Source organism: Esox lucius, chromosome 8 (genome assembly GCF_011004845.1).
Source record: "Esox lucius isolate fEsoLuc1 chromosome 8, fEsoLuc1.pri, whole genome shotgun sequence".
NCBI lineage: Eukaryota > Metazoa > Chordata > Actinopteri > Esociformes > Esocidae > Esox > Esox lucius.
Genome location: NC_047576.1, coordinates 14,616,191 through 14,640,385, shown reverse-complemented (window position 1 = coordinate 14,640,385; position 24,195 = coordinate 14,616,191). Strand labels below are relative to the sequence as shown.

The 24,195-nt window shown below is 42.2% G+C and overlaps 1 protein-coding gene across 1 annotated transcript in view; it reads left to right on the top strand.

The window, feature by feature from the left end:
* The first annotated feature begins 453 nt into the window (after positions 1 to 453).
* myo1f (myosin IF) overlaps positions 454 to 24,195 on the top strand; it is a 29,759-nt gene continuing 6,017 nt past the window's right edge. Inside the window, exons 1-21 of the mRNA XM_010871832.4 lie at positions 454 to 635; positions 10,538 to 10,669; positions 12,469 to 12,558; positions 12,690 to 12,784; positions 15,388 to 15,475; positions 16,006 to 16,095; positions 17,206 to 17,337; positions 17,716 to 17,850; positions 18,330 to 18,462; positions 18,619 to 18,815; positions 18,903 to 18,983; positions 19,119 to 19,205; positions 19,294 to 19,380; positions 19,470 to 19,637; positions 19,810 to 19,895; positions 20,682 to 20,763; positions 20,870 to 20,976; positions 21,138 to 21,236; positions 21,330 to 21,474; positions 22,045 to 22,159; positions 22,292 to 22,461. Coding sequence (XP_010870134.1) covers positions 633 to 635; positions 10,538 to 10,669; positions 12,469 to 12,558; positions 12,690 to 12,784; positions 15,388 to 15,475; positions 16,006 to 16,095; positions 17,206 to 17,337; positions 17,716 to 17,850; positions 18,330 to 18,462; positions 18,619 to 18,815; positions 18,903 to 18,983; positions 19,119 to 19,205; positions 19,294 to 19,380; positions 19,470 to 19,637; positions 19,810 to 19,895; positions 20,682 to 20,763; positions 20,870 to 20,976; positions 21,138 to 21,236; positions 21,330 to 21,474; positions 22,045 to 22,159; positions 22,292 to 22,461 — 2,322 coding nt within the window. The 5' untranslated portion in view covers positions 454 to 632. The remainder of the gene's footprint in view (positions 636 to 10,537; positions 10,670 to 12,468; positions 12,559 to 12,689; positions 12,785 to 15,387; positions 15,476 to 16,005; positions 16,096 to 17,205; positions 17,338 to 17,715; positions 17,851 to 18,329; positions 18,463 to 18,618; positions 18,816 to 18,902; positions 18,984 to 19,118; positions 19,206 to 19,293; positions 19,381 to 19,469; positions 19,638 to 19,809; positions 19,896 to 20,681; positions 20,764 to 20,869; positions 20,977 to 21,137; positions 21,237 to 21,329; positions 21,475 to 22,044; positions 22,160 to 22,291; positions 22,462 to 24,195) is intronic.

The following is a 24,195-nucleotide window of genomic DNA, read 5'->3' as shown; positions in this document are numbered from 1 at the left end:
AGTGAAGAGCCTTCACCCAGTAGATAGTCCGTTATGGGTGTAGTGCTATTCAACGTCAGTCTTTCAGATGTCAAAGCTGAGGGAATAACCACAGGCTGGGTGGAGTAATGAGTAAACAACTGAAGCAGAATGTAGAGAGCAATGGTAGGTTAAACACTGAAGTGCCTTCTGCTTAACGTATCGTCAGTTAAGACATTTTATAGAGGAATGATTAATGGCATGTCTGTATCACATATTAAAGTTAGACACTGACTTCTACAGTGTATAATATTACAGCTCTTAACATTATACATTTCACCTGACTGGCTGTTCATCTAAACATAGTATTGAAAAGAGTACCTAGAGATGTAAGAGCATTTTGTGTGTCCTGTCCGTGTGTGTCCTCTGAGTAAGTGGAGATCGAATCATGTTTCAGTATAGGTCTGTGGGAGTATGAGGAAGTGCATATGAACGCAGGGGATGTTAATTAGGTGGCTGTTCTGTCTGTCTGACTGTGTGCTGGAGACTTCCGGGCTGTGATGGTCATGCTGTGAGGAGCTGGTGTGGGATTACCAACACACACACGCGCATACACTGGATTTTGGACAGCCAGGGCAGGACTACAGAAAAGAGGGACACACACCACCAGCACAATGGTAACACACCAACAGCTCACACACCTCACTAGTGCTTACCTTTCCTCCATCTCGCAGATCTGCTAAAGAACATGGCCTGTTAGGTTGAGCTTTGCGTTGATGTTGTCTCTCACATTATTCTCTGATACTGTCAGTTATCACACTCTGAAGGCTGGCTATGCCTAAAACCAATGGTGAAGCGTTGTGACGTTCACAGATTTAAACTGGCACCTTTCTCACCCACACAATACATTTCAGGGGGGGGGGGGGGGGGGGCAAGGTAAGATATGCTAAATGATGAAAATTAATTAGATACACGTGTTCTTGTTTCAACAAAGTGCTGCTGAGCATGAAGTTGAAATAAAGTAGGGAAGAACGTACAATTGGTCTTTTCCTCATTTGGGCATACAGCATTGATAGTGTACATTCAGGTTTTAGTGAACATTCATATTCCAGAGAGACAGAAGCACTATGTCAATGCTATACCCTCATGTTTAAGTAACAGTGTGCTGTAAATATTGACCAACTTTAAAATAAATTCATAATCAGTGGCTGGATCCAAATGATGCAAGACTTGAGAAAAATATGAATGAATGTTGTGTTGTTCAGCTTTCAAAACTGCCCAACCAAGTTTGAAAAGTAGCAGACAATTTATTTTGTTTCCCGGAGTAGCCGGAGTAGAGGGACTGCTAAAAGAAGTTATATTGGACTATTCATAACGGAAGAGCAGCAGCGGTATGTTGCAAAGTTGACAGGATTTCACAAGATGTATTTGTTAGGCGTGTTAGGGGAAGTGCCGCAGTCTTGATAGAAGCAGAGGGGACTGTAGTTTCGATCACAACATTTCCTCACACAATCCCAAGCAAGGTTTTTACTAAAACTGCAGCTTTTCTAAAACATTTGCTACAATGCTCAGCAGGAAATAACATCTGCTAATTAAACCTAAATGCTCTGCCTAGCTGGATGTGATCCTACACTTCCTTAAAGCATCCTTACCACAAGTCTAGCAGCATGTTCAGATGAACTACATCATCTCTAGTCATTTGTAACCTCCCGGAAATGTACTCTCAAGTCTCACATTTCTTTTAACAATTGCTGTGTAAATCCTTATACTCAATGGGGCATTACTTGTTTCTTTGACCTATGGAATATATTCACTGTGGTATTGTGTTAAGAAGGGAATGGCAATTATCACTTTAGACGTTACGATGAACATTTTATTTCATATGGTGCTTGGCCTATGGATTCTTTCAGACAGGAGCTTACTTTAGTCAATAGCTCTGCTTTAGTGGATAGACCACCAACATGCACCCATTGTAAAAGCAAGTCCCAATAAAAAACAACGTAGCTTAACTTCCCATCAAATTCATATCAATTCTAAAAGGGCACAACACAGTAGAAGTAAATATGCATTCATATAAACACCATAAATACACCACAAAACAGACAAGTTGACCAATAGAAAACACAATCACAGAAAACAGATAGAGAAAAGGTTTCCCAGAGAAAATGTTTCCTAGCAATCGCTTAACATGTCCTAACAGCATCCCCAGCTTAAATGTACACTGTAGGTCATTCTACATGTGAGATGTAATAGATGTCCCTATTCAAACTTTGTCAGGTTGGCTTTGTGAAAAATTGTCAATTAGCTACTTCAAGCTGAAGGGTTACGGGGGGGACTTCCTTCAATAAAGAAGAAAGTCTGGTCAGCTTCCAGGTATGAGACGGTTATTGACAAAAACAAGAGCAGACATAACAGATAGGACTGGAAGCAGACAAGACAGCCGTCTATCAGATAAGTGTAGTGGTTACATATTTAAGTTCAGAACCAACATCAGAATGGTTGCATTTTATGACAACAAGCAGAGAAAGTCACTGTCCTTCTGAGCTTACAACAAAAAAAATACTGTTTAAGTAGAAACACTGGACCAATGCACTTTCTTGTCCAGAGCAATTTGCATTAATGAGTTCATAAAATTTATCCTGGCCACCTGTGGGAATAGTACCCACAATCCTAGCCCAAGTTACATGCTGTACCAACTGGGTTTTACAGGAAAGAAGCCTTTGATCCTTTCATTTGGCCTTTAGTCATATTGTTTTTCATGTAAGGTTGTGATTGTGCCCCAGTCATCGGTCTTTCTAAGCCATTACTTTGAATAGTTTTATTGTAAGGTTGGTTTGGTATTGGAGGTATCAGTGCTGGTGAAATTTCCAAGAGAAAGAGCAACAGTAGAGAGAAGAAATAAGAGAAGTCAAATCTGTGGTTTTACACAACTATGGCCATTTTCGAGCTGAGCACAGTATTTATGGATGTGGTCTGAAATGTGTGACAAACACTTCTATATTCAAGTTGTTCACATGAGAACTGTACAAACCTACTGAGGTACTGCTGCTTTTCTTTTATTATCTAGTGTGTACATGGTGAGAGTTGACTGACTCCTTTGGGTTGTAATTTACAGCTTTATTACAATGTTCTCATCCAAAGTTTTCACCAGCTAGAATGGTAAACTCAGACCACCGCAACCATGTATGACCTATTTTAAGGTTTCAACACACATCATTATAAAATAGTGTTGGGAACCCAGACGACATCAAGACAATATCATTCAGTATATTACAACATCTTTGATAAACCTGGTTTACCTCAATTCTTCTTGTGGTGATGGGATGTAAGAAGGCTTACTGCACTTTGAGTTTTTCAGTTTACATCATCTTCGTGTTGAGGGCTAAGGAGTGGATATGGAGCTAAAAAGTATTAAAGATTAAAGTGGGAAGCATTACTTTAGAGAGATGGCCATATTGACATTTTGCTGAACTCTTCCACTGCTTGTTGCTTGGTAACGGTCCTCAGCTTGTTTTATAGATAACCACAGATGGTTACATTCATAATGACAAAGATTGACACAGTATTCTGACAAACGTCTGTGCACACCAAATCCAGTTATGAGCCAATGCCATGTTTATTATTAGCCTATGATTTTTAGACCTCCTGTGGGAATGGGGGCTGGCACAAATAGCTAATTTGCTAACTGGCTGCTGGGTGGAAAATCTGAGTTCAAAATGAGAGGCAAAAATCGGAACTTGGCTGCTATTCAATTTCACTTTTATCACGGGGAAGCAAGATCAAACTGTGCGGACATTCTGCATATTTTCAAATCAATAAAACGTTCAATATCAATACCCTTTTCAGTTCCCACAAGAAAGATTATATTAAGAAGCAGTCGCTTCATCATAGAATATTTTGAAATACATGCTAGAATGTGCTAATACGATATTGTTAGCATGTGCTTGGCTTTGACCACCGCCTTCCTAAATTGTGGTCTCGCTTGGATAAGCTGTAAAAATACATTTGGAAAGAGTGTGATGTAACATTAACATCTCTCCTTTCCATGACTGGTTGAACTTTATGTAACTTTCAAACTAAGTTGAAAGCTACTAATATCGGACGGTAGTTCTGGACCACACGCACTGTGTCACATCGCCGTCCAGGGCTGCCAACTCCTCTGTTCCGGGGCTGTTCCGACGGTCGATGTCACTGGTTTTCTACCGCTCCCCTGGTGTCACCACTGGTTTTCCAACACCTCACCACACAGTTTTTTCCCAAACGCACTATGGGCTGTATAGTCACCAACGACACACACCTGATCCTCATTTCATCATTAAGTGTTTATCTGTTCCCTCTGCTCCCCCAAGTCCTTGTGCGTTATTGTTGAATTTTTAAATACATTTAATACCTGTGTTATACCAATTGAAAGCTTGTTCAGCTGTTCTGGGGACTATACCCGTGTTTATTTTTGTATATCTAAGTTGTAGATCACAGGCTTAGTGTGGCGACGGCAGGCCGGGGTGCAAGCTGTCCTTACACCCACCCCAGCTTCCCGGAACGAAAAATTATGATGCGGTATATACGCATGTGAAGCCGATCCTGGTGTAGATTAACATCACAGCTGACGTCTGACTAAGATAACCACATAGAACAACACACCATGAAATAAACATGCAAAAAAACATTTATTATAGAGGCCAAGCATGGGCCCCCACCCACCGCGGGCCCTGGTGCAACCGTACCCCCTGCACCCCCGATAGTTACGCCAGTGTTGTATATATTATTCTATGGTTGAGATCCAGTGGCGTTTCTAGAAATCATTCTATTCATCATTCCATTGCTGGTTATGTCCACTTTGGTACGAGTGTTTCGAGTGTGCAAAATCTCTGAGTATTGGGAGTTCCCTAAGTAGCCTATTACATATGTAACTTTAGAATTGAGGCAAAAGATGCAGTATTTTTCTTGGAGACATTGTTTATATTATTCTGCCAAGTGCAGAAGCATAAATCAATGCTTTCTGAATATTACTTGAAATACAAAAACACTGAAAATCGGCTACTGAGGTTATAGAGTAGCAATTTAATATACTAAAGTTAATCAAATTTTTCCTTCTCAAATGAAATTAACAATCTAATTATCCATACAAGCTACATCAACATTATTCAATGCCCGTTTGCTAGCTAGCTATCAGAACAAGCATTACATTGCAAAGACAACAGCTAGCTACAAGCTATTTCATCTGCAAATTTGCTAGCTAACTTAACCAATAATATTGACAATTGTATTACATTAGCTAGTAGATAGAAGACATATCTTAACTAAAATAAATGGGTGCTGGTAATGCATGATTATAAAATGTTGTACCGTATATTTAGTAAAAATTTACAGCAGTACCTTCTATCATTACTGCTAGGCTAAACTAGTGCGATCCTGACTGCTCAGTTGCACTGTGTTTTCACTGGAAGGGAGGGGGAGCAGCACAGTGACAGGAGCAGGCAGACTCCCCGACTCAACCATTCAAAAAAAAATATATATATTATTAAACCTTTATTTAACCAGGATAGGCCCTTTGAGATTAAAAATATATTTTCCAAGAGCGTCCTGGCCCAAAATAGGCAGCCATAAGTCATTACATAAAATGTTTCAGAATACAATACAACAAATACAAGTACATAACATAATTAAAAACATTGACAAGAAAGGGAATTAGATTCCAAGTCCATCATCAATGATTTAAAAATGCTGAGAAAGACAAGATCTTTTAGTTTAAAATGCTTTTGAAAAGTGTTCCAAGCTGATGGAGCAGAGTAAGTGAAAGCTTTTTACAGGGAAGGGGGAACTCAAAGATATTGGAACGGGTTACCATAGAGATTAACAACTAAAGTAGAACAAATACAATCCAATTCAATAAAATTATATATAGATATATCATAGCAGACACACCTGACAACTGGGGTGGTGAGTGGGGAGAGAAGCCCTTGACTGCAGTGTTGCAGTTCGGGGCCAGGCTCAATGTGGACAGAGTCAAACGCGTTTAACCCGACCATTTCCTGTCTCCTTCAAGATCACTCAAGCTGAGGTTCACTAAGGTATATCCCTAAGGTATGGGATATCCCTATTTGGAGCAGTGGGTAGTGTGCCTGCCTGGGAGGCCAAAGGTCGCGGGTTTGAGACACTGTCCACCAGGCCGTCAATGAAAGCGAATCTCAATCAAACCTATCCTACATAGATATACATACAAATATAAACCTTGTTGCTTAAGCTTTCATGAAGTTTACTCTATAATTTTAAATAATAAAGAAACTGATAAAACCCACTGGTGCAAAATAAAGGTAACTTACAGAAAGGAGGGAACCAAGGACATGCAGGAGAGGGAGTGCAGTGATGTAGTAACCACAATTTAAGAATCATTATGGAAAACGTGCACATGCTATCAGAAAGACACGAAGTGGTTAACTATTGTAGCTAAGGATTAAAACGTTTAGTTATTTTAATTGTATTTGTCTACTTATATTTTAATAGGGTATTTCTGTCTGAAAGGGCTAGTCTAACTTTTACAATAAGTTTCCATTTTGATATGATAATTTCTCTTAAATAATAGATCTATAGAATATATATATGGATATATACACACACACACATACACATGGTAGTAGTTGTATTATCTGTTAATCATCTGTAATATTTTTGAAAAACTCAGCTATAAGAGAATGTTTCCACTCCTTACGCACTGTACTATTAAGACTAGCATCTTGTCTCAGCTGTCTTGGATGGTAAAACCGAGAGGTTGATAAGGGAATGATCAGGTGCGTAACCAGTTTAGAGACATAAGTGACGGCTCGCACTTTACACAGCAGCAATGGTCCTCGCTGGACACACAAGGAGCGGTGGTGGCAGCGTTAGAGAAGTACAGAAATTATAAGAAATGCATCATGCGCCATTAAATCCTCCTGAAGCCACAGACTCTGGCCGAACTCCATCCATCCATCATCTTCTGCTTATCCGGGGCCGGGTCGCGGGGGCAGCAGTCTAACCAGAGATGCCCAGACCTCCCTCTCCCCAGACACTTCCTCCAGCGTTCCCAGGCCAGCCGGGAGACATAGTCCCTCCAGCATGTCCTAGGTCTTCCCCGGGGTCTCCTCCCGGTGGGACGGGACCGGAACACCTTCCTGGGAAGGCGTTCCAGAGGCATCCGAAACAGATGCCCAAACCACCTCAGCTGACCCCTCTCGATGTGGAGGAGCAGCGGTTCTACTCTGAGCTCCTCCCGGGTGACCGAGCTTCTCACCCTATCTCTAAAGGATCGCCCAGCCACCCTGCTGAGAAAGCTCATTTCGGCCGCCTGTATCCGGGATTTTGTCCTTTCGGTCATGACCCAAAGCTCATGACCATAGGTGAGAGTAGGAACGTAGATTGACCGTTAAATCGAGAGCTTCGCCTTGCGGCTCAGCTCTTTCTTCACCACGACAGACCGATACATCGACCGCATTACTGCAGAAGCTGCACCAATCCGTCTGTCAATCTCCCGTTCCATCCTTCCCTCACTCGTGAACAAGACCCCTAGATGCTTAAACTCTTCCACTTGAGGCAGGCACTCTCCACCAACCTGAAGTGGGCAAGCCACCCTTTTCCGACTGAGGACCATGGCCTCGGATTTGGAGGTACTGATTCTCATCCCCACCGCGAGGGACACAGTCGAATGCCTTCTCCAAATCCACAAAACACGTGTGGATAGGTTGGGCAAACTCCCATGAACCCTCCAACACCCCGTAGAGGGTATAGAGTAAACCACACTGTGCCTCCTGAATCCGAGGTTCTACTATCGGCCGTATTCTCCTATCCAGAACCCTGGCATAGACTCTCCTGGGGAGGCTGAGAAGTGTGATCCCCCTATAGTTAGAACACACCCTCCGGTCCCCCTTCTTAAAAAGAGGGACCACCACCCCGGTCTGCCATCCCAGAGGCACTGTCCCCGACCGCCACGCGATGTTGCACAGGCGTGTCAACCAAGACAGCCCAACAACATCCAGAGACTTGAGGTACTCAGGGCGGATCTCAGTTTCTTGACCACCTCTGTGACTTCAGCCCAGGTGATGGACGAGTCCACCTCTGAGCCCTCATCCTCTGCTTCCTCAATGGAAGACGTGACGGCAAGATTGAGGAGATCCTCGAAGTACCCCTTCCACCGCCCGACAACATCCCCACTTGAGGTCAACAGCTGCCCACCTCTACTGTAAACAGCGTTGGTAGGGCATTGTTTCCCTCTCCTGAGGCGCCGCACGGTTTGCCAGAATCTCTTTGAGGCCAGCCGATAGTCCTTCTCCATGGCCTCACCGAACTCCTCCCAGGCCCGAGTTTTTGCCTCCACAACCACCCGGGCTGCAGTCCGCTTGACCTGTCGGTACCCGTCAGCTGCCTCAGGAGTCCCACAAGCCAACCAGGCCTGATAGGACTCCTTCTTCAGCTTGACGGCATCCCTTACTTCCGGTGTCTGGGATTGCCGCCTCGACAGGCACCGGAGACCTTACGGCCACAGCTCCGAGCGGCCGCTTCGACAATGGCGGTGGAGAACATGGTCCACTCGGACTCAATATCTCCAGCCTCCCTCGGGATCCAGTCGAAGCTCTGCCAGACGTTCCCAGCAGACCCTTACAGTATGCTTGGGCCTGCCGAGTCAGTATTTTTTCACTAAAGAAACAAGCAAATTCATTACATTTCACAGTGGGCATGAGTTCTGATGCTATCTGCTTAAGGGCAGTGTTTCCCAATCCTGGTCCTCGGGACCCAAATGGGTTGCACGTTTTTATTTTTGCCCAAGCACTCACACACCTGTTTTAAATGTTATCCTACCACTTACACACTTGATTGATGTAATCATTAAGTCTTTCATTTGGATCAGGTGTGTGAGTACTTGGACAAAAACTAAAATGTGCACCCCTTTGTGTCCCGAGGACCAGGATTGGGAAACACTGCTTTAGGGGGTTTGTAAGCTTGTCGACCATGACAAATAGCTTGCAGGTATTGTTGATATTCTTGTTGATCATTCCCGATATATGTTGCTGTCTGGCCCTGCGTGACTCATTGTTGAAGCTACCAAGGCTTTGTTTATAGACGTCATAGTGGATTTGAAGTTTTGCTCCACTTGTGTTCTGTTTTCCTACATTCTCTTTTTAGGGTGCTTACCATCATGGTGGTTCTCCATGGTGTTTTCTGTTTGCTCATAGTTTTCTTTACCTTTACCGGTGCAACACGATCCATGACATTCAATATTTTGGCATTAAAATTATCCAGGAGTACATTAACTGCCTCAGCATTTATTGTTGAGATATCTATGGTTTTCATAAACTGAGCATTTGTACTCTCATTAATGTACCTTTTCTTAACAGAAACAGAGTTTACTTGAACATCCGGGGTGATCAGTGATTCATAAAAGACACAGACATTTTCAGACAGGACCATGTCTATAACCATGACAAAGGAAATATTGAGACCTTTAGAGATCTAGAATGTGACCTTCGGTGTGTGTACACTCTTTCACATGTTGAGTGAGATCAGAAGTGTCAAGTAGTGCAAAAGATTATTTGGCATTATTGTCTATATTATTATCTATGTGGATGTTAAAATCCCCTGTAATAATAGACTAGTTATAATCAACTGATATAACAGAGAGTAGTTCAGCAAAATCATAATAAAATTTGCAGAATATCGTGGAGGTCTGTAAATGGCTAAAAATAATATTTTTGAGGCACCTTACAATTTAAGAGGGGTATAAATAAAATTACCAAGTGTATTTTCTTTGTACTGGAATGTATCTTTGAATAGGGCAGCCACTCCTCCTTTCATACTATTTTGACACATTCATATAACCACATATTTCAGGTGCTGTCTCGTTACAGTAGCATTGTAACAGTAGCATTACAATCTTCTGTTCGACCCATTTCAGTGAGAAACATAAAATCTAGGTTGTAATTTACCAAAAATTATTTGTTAGCGAGAGATCTGATATTAAGTAAAGCTTGGAGATAACTATGAGGGGAAAAAATGTGGGTTATGAAAAATAAGAAAATTGGTTCATTCATCTAAAGCGTTGCCCTGTGTGCATTTCTCCTGCAGCTGCAGCTTCCACTGTCGTTTTCTACTAACTCTATCTGTATTAAGAAATACAGTATAGCCTTCGGAAAGACACCCCACTTCCAAGGCACTGCTACTCCTTCATGGGGGTACTGCCCTGGAATCACAACCAGTGCAAGGTGCAGCGCTCATGTATATTACACTCACCTAGACATCTTATTTGGATCATGCATTCACACCTATTGGCCATTTTCATCTTGACAGGCTCCATCAAACCCATTCACACAAACATCTCACAACATTCACAGTGGAGAAGTTTAGTAAGAAAGTGACGTCTCCACTTGGGTTTGTTTTCAAAGAAACTGGTTTTTAAAAAAATGGTGCTGCACCACAACTTCCTTAAAAAAAAGTAATCATCCATGTCTCCTCACGTGATACCCTGTTTCACATAATGAGAACCAGGTCTACAGAGTTGACTGTCAAACATAATGGTGTGTATTCCCTAACCTCACTGTTCTCCCCTTAGGGCAGTAAGTACCATTGGCAGAGTCAGAATGTCAAGCAGAGTGGTGTGGATGACATGGTGCTCCTGTCCAAGATCAGTGAAGACGCCATCGTGGAAAATCTGAAAAAGAGATTCATGGACGACTACATCTTTGTATCCTATTTTTATTTTGTTCGAGACTTCCTAGATTATTCTTATATATTTGATTGTTTCTATTCTTCATTCTTGAAATGTCTCTTTAAAAAGTAGGAAGTGGGGAAGTACATTCTGAAGTCACAACCTGCACCCACACATCCCCCACAGACACACCCCCCTCAGACCTACTCCCCTCAGACTCCCCCCAGAAACACACAACCCCAGACACACCACCTCAACCCTCCCCCACGACACACCCTCAAACACACATCCCCTCAGACACTCCCCTAAAGACACCCTGCCCCAGAAACACACCCTCAGAGAAACACCTTGTTAGACACCCCCCTTAAACCCCTCCTAATACACACACCACCTCAAAGACAAACCCCTCAGACCCCCCCATCAGACAAACCCACCTCAGACACACATCCCCTCAGAGACAAAAACGGCAGGTACACGCTACCTCAGATGAACAGGAACAGACAACCGTTCAGACATATAGGGAACACACATTCACTCACATACAAAGTAGATTATTACAGTTTAGTAATTCAGCAGATGCTCTAGTCCAGAGCAACTTGCAGTTAGTGGTTACATCTTAAGATAGATAGGTCAACCAGACAACACAATAATAGGAAGTAAACTTTTAATGAAGTGGCTAGTTATTGGTGGAAGTACGTCTACTACAGCAGTGGGGGTGTTGTGTAGTGTTCAGACTATGGGCAAGGGGAAGCCAGTTATACCATTGGGATGTAAGGGAGTTTTTCCTAGCCACTGAAATTCAACACTACTGTTGTTTGCTCCTTGGGGTTTAAGGCCGGGTGTCTCTGTAAAGCACTTTGTGACAACTGCTGTTGTAAAAAGGGCTTTATAAATAAATTTGATTGATTTGATTGATGTAGGGTTTGAACATAGCCTGAAGGTTGGAGAGATCAGTTCCCGTTGCTAAACCATAGGCACGCCCCATTGTTGTTGAGTAGAGGCAAGGCTTAACTGGAAGGCAGCATGCAGTGCTCTGGATAAGTTGTTAGGGTTTGATAGCACCAGTAGGTGGGTTGTAGGGGTCCAGACATGATATGTGCCTGGATTACTACCTACACTTCTTCCTGGGTAAAGCAATGTTGTACTTTAAATATTTTGTAGAGCAGGAACCTGCCAAAGCCATCACATTGATGTTTGTGGTGGATGACATGGTGTTAACTATGGTCACAGAAAATGTGGGGGGCGGACAACCAAGCAGGGATGTCAACCAGGCACGCAGAAATGTGTGTCACCACCTGTGTGTCAAAAGGGAGGAGAGAGAAAACAAATTTTGTCTAATCTACATAGCAGTGATGGCAGAGACCACGTAAGGACATGCAAGTGAATCACACAAACATTTTACTTTTATACAAGAGGACGTCACACCATGTAGGAGAATTGAGATTGTTGAGGTCATCGCTAGCCCATAGATTACATTCCTACTGACACATTAGCAACTGCACAATAACAAATCTACCAACCTCATCCCCTTTCCTACACACACTGTCAGGACTCACTCAACAGCTTCAACCATGCAGAAACCCATGCAATAATAGGACCACGCTGTTCCTCTTTTGAAAGCCCTGTGTGACTCAACAGCACACTTCCCTGTTTTCAGTACACTTTTTTTTTTTTTAGGTTCCACCAACTTAGCACTACCTAGTAAGTGTCTTAGTCAATTTCAATTAAACTGTAGTTGGGATTTTTGTCGCATTCAACAATTCCACTGTAATTGTTTCATTTTCACATTCCATAACATCACTAGAAACAACTGTTTCCTTAACTGTCATCTGCAGACCTATATTGGTTCTGTGTTGATATCAGTGAATCCATTCAAACAGATGCCCTATTTTACTGACCGGGAAATTGAACTCTATCAAGGGGCTGTAAGTAGAGCCTTCTGTTACCAAGTATATGCCCATTGGAGTCACTGCTATCCTTCGCTCTACTATATTTAACACCCCATCTCCCTTTCTCTCTCCTTTCTCTCTCCCTCTTTATGTTTCTCCCTCTAAAGGCCCAGTATGAAAACCCTCCACACATCTACGCTTTGACTGATAACATGTACAGGAATATGCTGATTGATCAAGAAAACCAGTGTGTTATAATAAGGTATGTCATTAAAGTCAGTGTAAGTAATGTAAGCGCTTATACTCTTGAGAATGAGCTATTTATGGAGTCACAGCAGCTATAGCATTTAACAATTGACCAAAATGTTGATAGATTCACTTTGCATAGCTAGCTGCATATTTACTGCCTATATTAGGGTTAGGGTTCTCTTGAGAGCAGCTTGCTTGTTTCTTTTGTGAAATTTTATTGGCTAATGAGGAAGAATGTATGGAGTTGCTTAAACCTGGGTGGAGTTGCTTAAACATTGGCCTGGGTGGCGATTCCTCCCCCCAGTCTATCTTGAGTTCAATAGTTTACTTTAAGCAGGTTCGATTCAAAATAGGATAAAGTCTAAACTCTCTACTAAATTCCACACCTTTTAAATACTTTTTAATTCTCTTTAAATGTCTGGATTCCATGACTCCATCCATGTTTTCAGTTATGCAGACTTTATGTATAGAAAGTTAGTGGACATCTATTGCATTCCAAAGGCATTTTATGTGCTATTGGGCAGGAAAGTGGTGAAGGATGAAGGAGATATTATTTTTTATAGAACAGTAGATCAGACTGAACCTCATGCTGCAGCAGTACACGTGTACTGGAGGCAGCGGCTGGACTTCTGGACCATCCTAGGACACTCAAAACGACTATTTCTAGAGCTTCCATTAAGCCTCAACGGAGCAACTGGGATCATACATGTTTTTTTTTTATCCAGTTTGTATATAATAGCAAAAAGACACTTCCTGTCAAATAGTGTACACAGTATTCATGTATTAAACTTTATATATAAAAACTACTTTTGATAAATTTCATATGTAAACATTTCATAGGCCTTCCTCTAGTGTTGTGTTACTGTGATAGCAAATACTGGATTTAGTTAGATCTTGATTTGGGAGAATTGTTTGAATAGGCATTCTACTTATAGGTGGCCTGGCCTTTTCATGAGTAACAGTGTCTGTTTACCAAGAACAGTGCTAGAAAATCATCCGGTCTGAGGCAGTCCCATGGGGGACATTAGCTCGCTGTTGAGGGGAGGTTAAAGCAGAATAGGTTAAACCATGCAAGCTAACTGGTTGGCCCAACATGGCTGTGGAATGTTTCTGACACTTTGTAGAATCCAAGGCAGCAGTCATGGAGTCAACATTGGGGGGACACAATCAGCCAGGGGTCTGGGGGTCCCCCCCGATAAACATATATATATATTTTACAAATATTTATAAGACTCTTAACCATCAATATTTACACAATCTGATATCACCGTGTGGGTATTGTTCCTAAAACATCATAATTAATGTTGCTCCAGGAACATCAACTGACCTGTAGTTTGTTGGTTACCCCAGTCCAAAGAGAGAATTCCCCTGCCCCCCACCCTTTTACCTAACCCTAACTTCAGAGACACCTGTGCCTAAACCTAACCTTAGCCTAACCTTAGTGGTACCTCTGGTACCGACAACATTAATACAACACATGGCAATATCAGATCGGTCATCAATATTTGCTCCTTTTCTCACTCACCTCCATGTCACCTGCTCTCCCTGCCCGGTTGGCATCCTCATACCCCCTCTCTGCCTCTCTTTCTTTTACGCACCAGAGTGAACATGAAAGAAATATCAGTAAACAAGTTTCTTGCCATGATGATCAGGAATGGATTACTACCATTTCTGATCTGAATGGCAATGACTATTATATCTGAATGGCAATGACTATACTAAACGAATATGCAATCAATGAAAACGACTACTGTCTGTACAAATAACACATGCAGTGCAACATAAATCATTTACACTTTACTCAGACTTCGTGTGGGCTTTCTGACATTTCTAACAAAACCATTAACGTAAGAAATTTACGTTAGTTGAATACGCACATGAGCACCATTGTAATGGGTGATTGATTAGCACACGCAAATCGGCCCGTTTTCACCCAAAACCTTTGTTTACACTTTACAGTTCCAGCGCAAAATGACGTGTTGATGTTAAAACTATAACAATCGACAGGAGGATATACGAAACACTCATAGTACATTTTAGTTTTCCACTTTTTAATATATTTTGAAATGAATAAGAGAGTACAGTGTTCGTAATAGATTGGACCTACCAACAGCAATCGACAGACGTCTGGGGTACGGCAACAGCACTTGGACAAACCACACGCCGAACTGCAGTAAACCAGTTTAGTTATGATTATGTTAAAATTTGCTACTAATTATTTTTGGACGAAGGTGCATGGGTGCCTGTCGTAGCATAGCGCATTTTTATTTTATTAATAATTGATATATCAATAAATTGGGGGGGCATTTTGAGCATATCTGAATATTGGGGGGGGTGTGTCCCACCCAATATATATTGTGATTACGGCCTTGGTAGAATCCATGTCTTAAAGAACTCAGACTGTTCTGGAGACAAAGGTTTACACACAGTTCTGGAAAGGTGTACATAACACATAACAAACTACTATACTATTAGCAAAATTCTACATATTAACATAGCTGGTCAAAACATTTAAACAGATTCAATATATATATATTTACATGTTTTAGTCCCTGTCCATGTGTGTTAGTGTGTTTAGGGTCAATATTTCTATATGTTTTGTGTCTGCTATACCAGTGGGGAGAGTGGAGCTGGGAAGACTGTGGCAGCAAAATACATTATGGGTTACATCTCCAAAGTATCGGGAGGAGGCGATAAAGTGCAGGTATTTCCATATTACTGTTAATCAGTGCTTGACATGGGATAAAATAAGTGCAGAAACTGCCAAATCGCACATTAGACTACGTTCATCAAAATGTATGTGTTAATAAGGCTTGTTCCAATATGGCTTGCTCTTTTGCCTGAAAAAGGAACCACTGATTGCCCAAAACTAGAAGTACCAAGTAGCTGTTTCCGGAGTGTTTCCGACCCAAGTCAAGCACTGCTGCTAATACCCAAAACGAGTAGTATTTGCATTACATTACTGCTATTTAATTTGACATTACTTAAGACTGTGATGGTTCTGAATTGTTGTTTTCTCAAGTTTTACTGAATGTACATTTCAGCATGTGAAGGATATCATTCTCCTGTATGTACATTTCAGCATGTGAAGGATATCATTCTCCTGTATGTACATTTCAGCATGTGAAGGATATCATTCTCCTGTATGTACATTTCAGCATGTGAAGGATATCATTCTCCTGTATGCACATTTCAGCATGTGAAGGATATCATTCTCCTGTATGTACATTTCAGCATGTGAAAGATATCATTCTTCAGTCCAATCCTCTGCTAGAAGCCTTCGGCAACGCCAAGACGGTTCGCAACAACAACTCAAGCCGCTTTGTGAGTTTTAAACACAGCAGTTAACCTCTGTCTAACCCAATTTCCCGTTGAATCCTCAGAAGTGACTTCCTCTTCTCAGTACAGTGTGTGTTAGCTGTACAAGTAACATTTTGACATTTATTTCTGGAACCGCTTATAGGTTCATTCTAACCGAATGGGTCTGTTAGTTACTTGGTACCTATTCTTACAGCCAAGACACTGTGCACTTGCTGTGCTGTATTTATAATATATGTGTTACCTGTTTAAAATTGGGTTTGCTTAGAACAATTTGTGGAGATGTATTAAATCTTTCTCAGGTTGCTTCTCTTCACACAGTTAGCTAGCATCAACGGACAACAACTGCATTCTTTTACAAAACTGTAGTTAGCCAATATAGAAAAACAGTTCATAAACAGAAACTAACATTAGTGCGATTATATTCTCACAGCTAGCACTCACAACACAGAAAGAAACAATGTTTGCCCTTTTGGGGACCTCTAGTGAGAAAGCAGAGAACTGTGGTGGGTTCACAAAATATCCAGAAAGATCTCATTGGAACATTCGCTGTTTAGTTTAGAGAACAATACACTGTAATAAAAAAGTTATTGTCTTTACTTCAAGAAAGGTAAAAGTATTACAAATTGAAGGTTTTCAGTAAATGTAAACATCTACATTTGCAGTTCTTAAGGTCATGGTATTAGATTTACATTGTTGACAGCAACAATGCAGACGAGTGCAAGATCTTCAGCAGTGAGAGTAAGCAACCACTAGTAAAGGTAGCAGCTCCTTTATATATGTTTTTTGCATTCTGCAGACTATACAGCAGTGTGCAACAGTCCTATTTCATCATCTCCCTGTCCCTATTGTAGGCCCCCTGAGTTGTTAACCTCAGCTCATAGCTGCATCCACATGCAATAGTACTGGCTTTTTCTATTAGCACTGTGCATGTAAACACTGATGTTATCTGCCTCTGAGATTTTGTGCTGTATGTACAACATGACACCAAAGAGTTGGATGAACCTGACCTGAGGTGAAATCCTGGATAGAGTTAACAGCTGTGTAGTCATTTAATGCTAGTCATTCCATTTGGAATGATTTTTGTGTGACTGTGTTTTGATTCTAATCTAACAGGGTAAGTACTTTGAGATCCAGTTCAGCCGAGGAGGCGAGCCAGATGGTGGCAAAATCTCCAACTTTCTCCTTGAGAAATCGAGGGTGGTGAACCAGAACGAGAACGAGAGGAACTTTCATATTTACTACCAGGTCAGTCAGACCTAGAGCTAGGTCAGTTGTGACACTGCTATCCACAATGTCACCTCACAGAACCTCCTCCCTTCAGCCTTTTACACAATGTTTCCGCAGTGTGAAGGACCATCTCTCTCCTTAGCATATTCAATATTGTTTCTTTAGCATGTTCAATATTGTATTTTGTAATTTCATCTGATGATGAAAGTCTGTCCGATCAACGTGTGTGAGGATATGTTACTCGACTGATGACCTCTGTGAGGGTTTTGCAGGGCGATCAGACCCAGCCCAATGACATAAGGAAATCCACTGTGCTCTCAGTCACATCCCAACCAGCGGCTATCTTTTTTTCTGCGTAACTCATGTGCTGTTGTGTTTTATCTCTGTTGTATTTAGCTAATGGAGGGAGCCAACCCCCAGCAGAAAGAAGGCCTGGGTATAATGACTCCAGACTACTACTACTACCTGAACCAGTCAGGTACTTACAAAGTGGATGGAACTAACGACAGCAAGGACTTTCAGGAGACCATGGTACGTTACTCCATCAGAGATTCAAATGTAGTACGCTCTTTCTTAATACACCAAGCCCACATCTGCCCAACACAGGTCATCAGAAAACAATCTTAACATGGGCTAACACCGAACAAGCCCATACTAGCCCACATGGGTTTCCTTACACCAGTCCGACACTGGCTAGCCGAACATTTTTTTTGATTAACTGTTACTGGGTGTTGTTCTAGTTTGTTTTTCATCATATGTCTACTACATAATTATGTTGTACAATGCCAATAATGAAGTCTTTGAAAAGACTGACACAGCAAGAAAACAGGATGTGACATTTGAGAAACATTGGGCTCTCTGATATATACAGCACAGTGCATATCGTTGAGGTGATTTCGTCCATCATATTCACTTAGTCCGGGTCCTACAGGTTGTTACGTGTTGAGAGGGCCAAGAAAAATGCTCCTCCATACAGGACCACAGACATCGCTGTTGTGTTTTGTCCACAGGAAGCCATGCAAGTGATTGGGATCCCGGGAGCCATACAGGCTCAGGTGCTGCAGATCATAGCAGGAATCCTGCATCTTGGAAACATCAGCTTCATAGAGGCAGGCAACTATGGCCAAGTGGAGAGCAATGACTGTGAGTGGCAGAGCACAGCAAACTCCTTTAACCCACAGTCACATGTACATCAGCATAATTGCAACAGCCTCCCAGTAAGGGTGACAAGAAACCAGTGATGCATAGTTATCAACAGCAACAAAACGTTTTGTTCTTTTTGTCTTTCCTGCTTCCTAGTGCTTGCATTCCCTGCCTACCTGCTAGGCATTGACCCAACGCGCTTGCAAGAAAAACTGACGAGCAGAAAGATGGACTCTAAGTGGGGGGGAAAGTCTGAGTCCATTGACGTGACGCTCAACCAGGAACAAGCCACATACACCCGCGATGCCCTGGCAAAGGCCCTCTACACTCGATTGTTTGACTACCTTGTGGAGGTTTCTGATGCCTATTATACACTCCAAAGATACACACACACACACAGACATGCATACCAAATGTATTTTCTCCTTTTCTCATACAAGGCCATAAACAAAGCCATACAGAAACCTCATGAAGAATACAGCATAGGAGTCCTTGACATATATGGCTTTGAGATTTTCCAGGTGAGTACTCTTTTAAACAAATATGAATCTTTCATTTCCAATGGAATAATAACATCCACATTGGTATGATGATAATATGTATAAAGATGATGTGTTGTAATATTCTCTTAAACTTAAATGTGTGCTTTCTGACAGAGGAATGGGTTTGAGCAGTTCTGCATCAACTTTGTCAACGAGAAGCTACAGCAGATATTTATTGAGCTAACACTGAAGGCTGAACAGGTACAAACCACGCACAAACCTCCAAACGTATAGTTTGCCATACAAAGTTAAATTGTCATTGTCTACAATATCTTTCTCTATTTTTCAGGAGGAATATGTTCAGGAAGGCATTAAGTGGACACCTATTGAATATTTTAACAATAAAATTGTGTGTGACCTCATTGAGAATAAGTTGGTAAGCTCCAAATGACGCAGCATCTCAATGACGATTTCCACCATCAATATTCTGCTTGCGGCTACCGCTCAAACGTTTTTTGCCTCCAGAACCCGCCGGGCATCATGAGTGTACTGGACGACGTGTGTGCCACAATGCATGCCAAGGGAGAGGGGGCGGATGGTACCCTGCTCCAGAAGCTCTCGGCGGCTGTAGGCACACATGAACACTTCAACAGCTGGAACTCTGGCTTCGTCATCCACCACTACGCAGGCAAGGTGTGTACTAAGAGAGGAACGCAAGGGCCATCTCACATTTAAAAAAAGGTTGAAGTATTCACTTCTAGGTTGAGGGAAATACGGGTGTTCATCAGTAGTTAGCTGGAAAGGCAGCAGTTGAGGTTCTGTGGGTTTGAAAGTTGAGGTTTACATGTCACATCTGCCGTCTCAGGTTTCTTATGAAATAAATGGCTTCTGTGAAAGAAACCGGGATGTGCTTTTCACTGACCTCATTGAACTCATGCAGAGCAGCGAACAGTAAGTACACATGTGTCTTTACATTTACATGAATGTTATTGGTTTAGTAAGTTGAATGTTGTTGGTTTAGTAAGATGAATGTAATTGGTTTAGTAAGTTGAATGTTGTTGGTTTAGTAAGCTGGATTTAATTGGTTTGGATCACTTATGCTGCCGGATGATGTGGGTTTAAGCGTCTATACCTCTGTCTCTTTCTTTCCAGTTGTTCTGTCGTTTAATCAAGTTTGACTTGGACTAAGCATGAACCTGGGAGCTATAAGGATGAGCACAAGCTATTAAAAAATAATTAACTATTTAATAATAAAAATAAGAACTATGTTCATAATATTTTTTACTACCCTTTACCAATGGCAACTATAATTCTGAAAAATATTATATACTAACAATTGAATGGAATAGTCCTAGGGTGGTCCATTAGGTTTGGCTCTGGTGCACACTTGCTACCGCAGCTTCGGCCGGAATATCGCCCATGGCTCTTTCAGAAGAAACCCTTTCCTCTATCTGTATTCAGTGTCTAAATGTTTTTTCTTTATTTTTACTGAGGGATTTGTGCTTCAAAACCTTTTACACTAGAGGGTCCCTGACTGGCACCGCTAGCAGTTGGCTGGGTCATTGCAAGACCGGGGTTTGAATTCCATCCTAAACATTTATATTTATGAACAATCCCCCAACCCACAACGTTTCCAATTTTTTTACATGAAGGGATTGGGCAAAGGCGGTAATTAGGTAGAGTTAGCCATTAAGACATATGAGGCTTGAGATATAAAATAACATCATCTGCCCACAGTGACTTCATCTGCAGCCTCTTCCCGGAAAACCTCAACACAGACAAGAAAAGCAGACCCACCACTGCCAGCTCTAAGATTAAGGTAACAGTCCCATCACTGTGGTTTCAGTGGTTAGGTGTAGCAGCACCCCAGTAGGGTTGAGGTTGTTAGTGCTACATCCATCTCTTACTGTATGTTCTCTGTGCAGAAACAAGCCAATGACTTGGTGAACACACTGATGAAGTGTACCCCCCACTATATCCGATGCATCAAACCCAACGAGACAAAGAGACCCAAAGACTGGGAGGAAAGCCGGTGTGTCTCTATTACAACAGCAGATCATTCAGAGTATTCAGCCGGGATCTATGATGGCACGGTTTGAACATTAGAAAACAGGGGGTAATGAAGATTTGCATCTATGTGTGTGCATGTGTATTTTTGTGTGTGTGTGTGTGGTCGCGCTTGCATGGTTTTAGAGTCAAGCACCAGGTGGAGTATCTTGGGCTGCGGGAGAACATCCGCGTACGTCGAGCTGGCTTTGCTTACCGCAGAGTCTTCAATAAGTTCCTACAGAGGTGAGTGTCACTCTTTATGTGAGTAACCAGGACATGTGACCACCCACACACTGTTCTGTACTGGATGCCTGACCGTCTGTGCATGGCCTTCAGATACGCCATCCTGACTGCTGAGACGTGGCCGGGCTGGCGGGGGGCAGAGCAGCAGGGTGTCCTGCATCTCCTCCGTGCTGTCAACATGGACCCAGACCAGTACCAGATGGGCCGATCCAAGGTCTTCGTCAAGGCCCCAGAGTCGGTAGGGATCCATATAGGTTTCCCTGGGGAAAGTGCATTTACATATTAGCCATTTAGCAGGACTTACTTTAGACACTTTTAAAAAGTAGGATTTCAATAGTTTTCAGGTAATGGGCAGGGATTTTGGGCAGGTGTTCCATCAGTTGGGTGCCAGGAAAGAGAAGAGCTTTAACTGGGTAAAGTTGGAGCTTCCCCCGTTTAGGAGTGAGACGGCCAGAAGCACAGATGTGGCAGAACAAAGAGATTAGGTAGGGATATGCAGTTTCAACGTTGGCCGAAGATAGGGAGGGTCAGCTCCCTTTGCTCCTCAGTAGGGAAGCACCATGGTGAATGTAAGCTTCAACAGAAGCCACTGGAGAATGGGCAGGAATGGAGAGACATGTGAGAACTTTGAACACCTGAAGGGCTGCAGCGTTCTCGATTAGTTACAGGGATTTAATGACACACTCAGCGAACCACATCAACAGTGTGTTGCAGTAGTCAACATGTGAGATGATATATATATTATCAAAAACATGTATGAAATTCAGCTGTACATGGTAAATAATTATTTTAAATTTTTTTACTCTAGCTTTTCCTATTGGAGGAGATGCGGGAGAGGAAATTTGACACGTTTGCCAGGACCATCCAGAAGGCCTGGCGGAAGTATATCGCCAGGAGGAAATATGAACAGATGAGGGAAGAGGGTGAGTATAATAATGCTCTTGGAGAGATGTATACCTTTTCAATATTCAGAAAATGTTATACGATACCAATGACCTTAAGAGAGTCTTACTGAACATGACTTTGAAATTGGATTCCTCCCATGTTGTCCCCAGCGTCAGACATCCTGTACAACTCTAAGGAGCGAAGAAGGAACAGCATCAACAGGAACTTTGTAGGAGACTACCTTGGCCTGGAGCAGAGACCTGAACTAAGACAGTTCTTGGCCAAGAGAGAGCGAGTTGACTTTGCAGACTCTGTCAACAAATTTGACCGCAGATTTAAGGTGAGTCTTCCCCACCCTCATTGCTATCCCAGTGAAAACTTGGTATATAAACTTCGTCCATCTATAATGATTACATAAATTCTTATTAATGAATTTGTGAGTTTAGAAATGTTTTTTTGCATATCCCTGTTTCACTGAGGCACCCACAGAGAGTGGGGTCAGGGGATCAGACATTTTTCCACAGAGGGCCTTAAACCATTAAAGTTACATTAATATTATGCTTCCAAAGAGGTCCAGTATTCTGTGGCAGCATGAGTTTGTGTCTGATTTATTGTTCTTTCAGCAAAAACCCTGCTTTCCTGTCAAATAAACCATAAAAGACCTGGAAAATAAATACACTGCTCCAAAAAATTAAGGGAACACATAATCTTCACACTATAACACCAAGTCAATCAAGGACATCAATATGTCCAGTTAGGAAGCATAAGCGATTGAGAATCAATGTCACCTGTTTTGCAGGAGGTGGCCACAGACAATTGCTCTCTCTTTATCCTTCCTGACTGATTCTTCTCTAGTTTTGCATTTTGCTAGTGTTCTTGTCACTACTGATTGCATGAGGCAGTATCTGCAGCCCATTCAGGTTGCACAGGTAGTCCAGATCCTCCAGGATGGCACATCCATACATGCCGTCGCAAAAAGGTTTGCTGTGTCTCACTGTACAGGCTCAAGAGCATGGAGGAGATACCAGGAGACGAGACGTTACCCTCGTCTCCTGGTATGATGGAGGAGATAACAGGAGAGCTGGACAGGGCCTTTGAAGGTCATCAACCCAGCAGCAGGACCGGTATCTGCTCCTTTATTTGTGAGAAGTACAAGGAGATGTAATTTTTGTAGGCCAGAGCCCTACAAAATTACCTCCAGCAGGCTACTGGTGTGCATGTTTCTGACCCAACTGTCAGAACAAACTCCATGAGTGTGGCATGAGGGCCACAGCCACAGCCCAGCACCATGCAGCTCGTTTGGCTTTCACCAGAGAGCACCAGAATTGGCAGGTCCTCCACTGCCGCCCCGTTCTCTTCACAGATGAGAGCAGGTTCAGATGGGGCACATGTGACAGACGTGAAAGAGTCTGGAGACACTGTGGTGAACATCATGCTGCCTACAACATCATCCAGCATGACTGGTTTGGCGGTGGGTCAGTGATGGTCTGGGGAGGCATATCCTTGGAGGGTTGCACAGACCTCCATGTAATAGCCAACGGTACCCTGACTGCTGTTAGGTACCGGGATGAAATCCTCTGACCCATCGCCAAACCTTATGCTGGAGCAGTGGGCCCTGGGTTCCTTTGGGTGCAAGACAATGCCCAGCCTCATGTGGCCAGAGTGTGTAGGCAGTTCCTGAATAACAAAAGCATTGATGCATTGACTGGCCCTCATGTAACATATATCGTTCATTGAGACCTGAGACCTGATTTAGGTGTTCAGTTCTGATTTAGGTGTTCAGTTCAGTTCTTTGAGCAATTTTAGAACACCACAATTCTTTTATAAAAATGTACACAGTGTATTGTCTTAATATGCTCTGAAATTAAAGCATAGAACAAATAAAGAATTGGAGACAAAAAAATGATTATGGAATAGTTATGTTTAACAATAGTTCATCTATATTATTGACTCATCAATGTAGCCACCTTTGGCAGACATAAGAGCCGAACACACTTGCAGCATTCTTTCTAGAATGGAAATCAAATATTGTTTGGAACGTTCTTCCCCAAAATGTTGCAGAAGTTCCCACAAA